General features: G+C 50.3%; 2 protein-coding genes across 2 annotated transcripts in view; both read left to right on the top strand.

Annotated features, from left to right (window-relative positions):
- The window catches only part of LOC109506937 (synaptopodin-2-like), a gene marked incomplete at its 5' end in the record, with an annotated part of 6,338 nt that extends 4,821 nt beyond the window's left edge, over positions 1–1,517 (top strand). The window contains one exon of the mRNA XM_019855985.1: positions 1–1,517. Coding sequence (XP_019711544.1) covers positions 1–883 — 883 coding nt within the window.
- Positions 1,101–3,696, top strand: part of LOC109506938 (synaptopodin-2-like) — a 6,195-nt gene continuing 3,599 nt past the window's right edge. Inside the window, exons 1-2 of the mRNA XM_019855986.1 lie at positions 1,101–1,128; positions 2,179–3,688. Of these exons, the coding sequence (XP_019711545.1) occupies positions 1,101–1,128; positions 2,179–3,688 (1,538 nt within the window). The remainder of the gene's footprint in view (positions 1,129–2,178; positions 3,689–3,696) is intronic.

Below are 3,696 nucleotides of genomic sequence, written 5' to 3' on the forward strand. Positions count from 1 at the left end.
CGCCTTGAACCCATCGTCTGCCAGTTCAGCTTACGAGATGCCGGCCGTCCGAGGGAAAGGAGCTGACATGTTTGCGAAGAGGCAGTCCCGCATGGAGAAGTACGTGGTGGACTCGGAGACCGTGCAGGCCCATATGGCGAGTCGATCCACGTCGCCGACTGCCTCCTTGCCAAACGAGTGGAAATACACCCCTAACGTACGTGCTCCGCCGTCACGGGGTTTCAATCCCATCCAGTCCCCCTCTTATCCGCCGGCCGCGTCGAAGCAGCCCCCTTCTAGCGGCCCTATGTCCAAAGCCAAGAAAAAAGGCAAACAAGGACCTGCCCCGAAACCACTTGATGTCGTTGATGTCATGAAGCATCAACCCTACCAACTTAGTGCCTCGCTCTTTACATACGGGTCTGCAGGAGAAGGTGCGAAGGAGCCTGCTCCGAAGCCCAGCTGTTCACCCCAAAACCAGAAACCTTATGAGCAAATGGCCCCAGTTCAGTCACCTGGCTCATTTAGTGCGCCGTACCCCCAGCAAGCCTACGATGGCAACTACCAGCCAACCTCTAACGCTTATACCCCTTCTGATCCTCACCAGCAATCACCAGGTGGTGTTTATTGGCAACCATATAACCAACAAACCCCTCAATTGCCCAGTCCCCAGTACCCGCCCCAACAAGTCCCCTATCAAGGAGCTGGTAGTCCTCCGTACCTTTCACCCACAACAATCGCCTTCCAGCAGCCCCTTCCTGCTAGCGTAGCGCCGAGTTTCCCTGTAGTTTCACCGCCTGGCTCTACAACCAGCGGCAACACTGGCGTGGCGCCAAAACCAAAGTTTACGGCCAAAAAAAGCTGCGCTCAGGTGTGGAAGCCCACGGTCGCTGAGAGCGAGTGATTCTTGCCCAATAGTCTGTGTGTATATTTTATGTTTATTGGAAGAGTTCGTATTTGAAAAGTTAAAGCTCCGTTGTGGTGGTTAATTAGGAATGAAGGTGAGTTGAACGAATATTAAATGAGGGAATACATTTTTTTCTGGAAGTAGATGAGAAAAGTTGACGATGGACAGTGACGTAAGGATGATGTCGTGAATCTCAGGTTGCAATTCAATACGAATGCCACCGTCCAACTCAGAGCTCAAAGGTGAAAAATAAATGACCATTTGAGTCATGAGTCTATTTGCCTCGGTCAAGTCAATTTATTTTAAGAGGGGTTTTTTTTTTTTGTGTCAGCTGTTGCGTCATGCTGGCTGTTATAAATAAACGGAGATGCGCGGATAGCCGGCTTGAATTTCAACTTGAGCCACTTTGACCCACATTAAAATATAAACTCTAGTATATATTCAAACAATGCTGTTCCGTGAATAGATAAAAGATGTTCTTCCATATTTATTTTATGTTTGCTCCTCAGCTGCTATGTTTTACATGTTTTGTTCTTCTTTTCCCATCTTTTTTTCCTCTGTGTTTCCTTCTTGACACAGTGCACTTTCTGTACCATTCACTGCAGTGCCATTAAAGCAAACTCCTATCCTCCTTTGTCTTTTTTTCTTTTTTTCTGTTCTGTATGCATTTTGGGTTTCTTCGATCTTTTGTGTTCGATATAAAACACAAAATTAGAATTGAATCTGCGGTTGAAGCACATGAACTAACCTCTCAACCAAGTTTTTGACAGACACCAACATGTGCACCCCGAAAACTGTTACCTGATCCTCCCCTCCGACAGGGTGCTTTAACTGTGCTAAAAGAGTGAGTTGGATCCTCACTCGCGCTGCCCTCACCACCTTCAGGTTAGTCTTGCCGAAAATTCAAGCGAATACTTGTCCTCTTATTGTTAAATGATTGAAAGTTCATCGTCAATGCGGTGCAGACTCGGAAGACGTGAATCGGAGTAAATTTGCAACCACTTTATGGGAATGGTGATATAATGCAATGTGCTCTCCGCGGCTTTGACACGGGTCAAAGACTTGTAATTGCTTTGCGGCTTTATGACTTGCAAATGAGGGCGAGTGGATGGCGTGATAGTATTTTGGACAAAGCAGCTCAATATTTGATTGGTATTTGTTGTGCTTTATTTATGTTGACGGTCCATTTTGTAAAGCAAACTCAGAGGTGATCGATTGATGTTGTGGTTGTTTTTTTTAATCGTTGACTTTCCTTGACCAGACAACCTGTCAATCAATGTGTCTCCCCGCAGGGTTCAGGCGCAGCGAGAGTCTCTCCGAGAAGCAGGTGAAGGAGGCCAAGTCCAAATGTAAGCGGATCGCCCTTCTCCTTAGTGCCGCGCAGCCCAACCCGAACAACAAGGGCCTGTTGATGTTCAAGAAACACCGTCAGAGAGCGAAAAAGTACACCTTGGTGAGCTACGGCACGGGAGAGGACAAGCGAGACGACAGCACAGAGGAGGAGGACGACGACAGCACCCAGGGTGGAGTTCATGTTCTAGAGTTCACGCTCGCTGATCAAGACCGGTCGGATTTAGAGACGCATTTCCTCACGAATGCCCGCAGTGGCAAAGGCGTACTGACGATCTGCTTGGATAAAAGCCTACTTGACGTTGAGCAGAAGCAAAGTCCGATGGAGTGTTTGCCCGAAACCAAGGGCAAAGGCGCCCTCATGTTCGCCCAGAGGCGCCAGCGAATGGACGAGATTGCGGCCGAGCACGAAGAGCTGCGGCGCCAGGGGATGCCCGTGGAAGGGGCACAGAAAGTGGAAGCGGCTTACACGCAGCCCGCCGTGGAGAACCACGCGTACATGGATGTGAACCAGCAGCAGCAATACCAGCAATACCAGCAGCAGCAGCAGCAGTACCAACAACAACAGCATTACCAACAGTATCAGCAGCAGTCGTACGAGCAACAGCAAACGTATCACCAAGGTCAGCACGGCCCCGTGCAACATCAAAGCCACGAAGCGCAGCGTTCTCTCGGCAATCGCACCGCAAAGCCCTTTTTGGTTCAGAACATGGCGGCGACACCGTACTCTCCTGCAATGACTGGGACTAATCAAGGCCAAGGAGAGCAGATCGCCTCCCGTGATGAGCGCATTGCCACCCCGGCGATCAGGTCGGGCCTTCTGGATTCAAAGAGGAGAAATGTTGCCAAGCCCATGTTCACGTTTAAAGAGACACCAAAGATGTCACCGAATCCTGATCTGCTGAACCTACTCAACATGAGTTCCAAGAAGATGGGTTTCGAGTCAGGACCCGAGGAAGACTACCTCAGCCTTGGCGCTGAGGCTTGTAATTTCCTCCAGTCCTCACGGTCGAAACACAAGACCCCTCCGCCGGTGGCCCCAAAGCCTGTGATAGATCCCAGCTCTGCCCCCTGGTCTCCACAGATGGAAGTAACCAACCAGGACATGCCTCAGCATGCCGAAAATAGTGCACCCACACCTGCTGTCGCCCCCACCGCAGTGACCACCCCTTTAAGTGACCAAGAGCCAACCTCTAATGTGACTGCCCCTGGGCCAACTCCCCCTCAAGCCCAACTGGAAGCCCCTGCCATTGCCTCCGCAGAGCAACAACAAACATGGCCTCCTTCAGTGCCAGAAACCCAACAACAGCAAGTAGCCGTGCAAGAGGGAAACGGTTATGTCAGCTCTTCTCCACAGCCCGAGACCAATGCTGGAGGAATTTGGGATTCTGCACAAGCAGCCCAGCAGCAATCTACAATTACCTGTTATACGATGCAGATGCAACCACAGGAGCCACCAC

This window comes from Hippocampus comes, unplaced genomic scaffold (assembly GCF_001891065.2).
Source record: "Hippocampus comes isolate QL1 unplaced genomic scaffold, H_comes_QL1_v1.1 scaffold246, whole genome shotgun sequence".
Taxonomy (NCBI): Eukaryota; Metazoa; Chordata; class Actinopteri; order Syngnathiformes; family Syngnathidae; genus Hippocampus; species Hippocampus comes.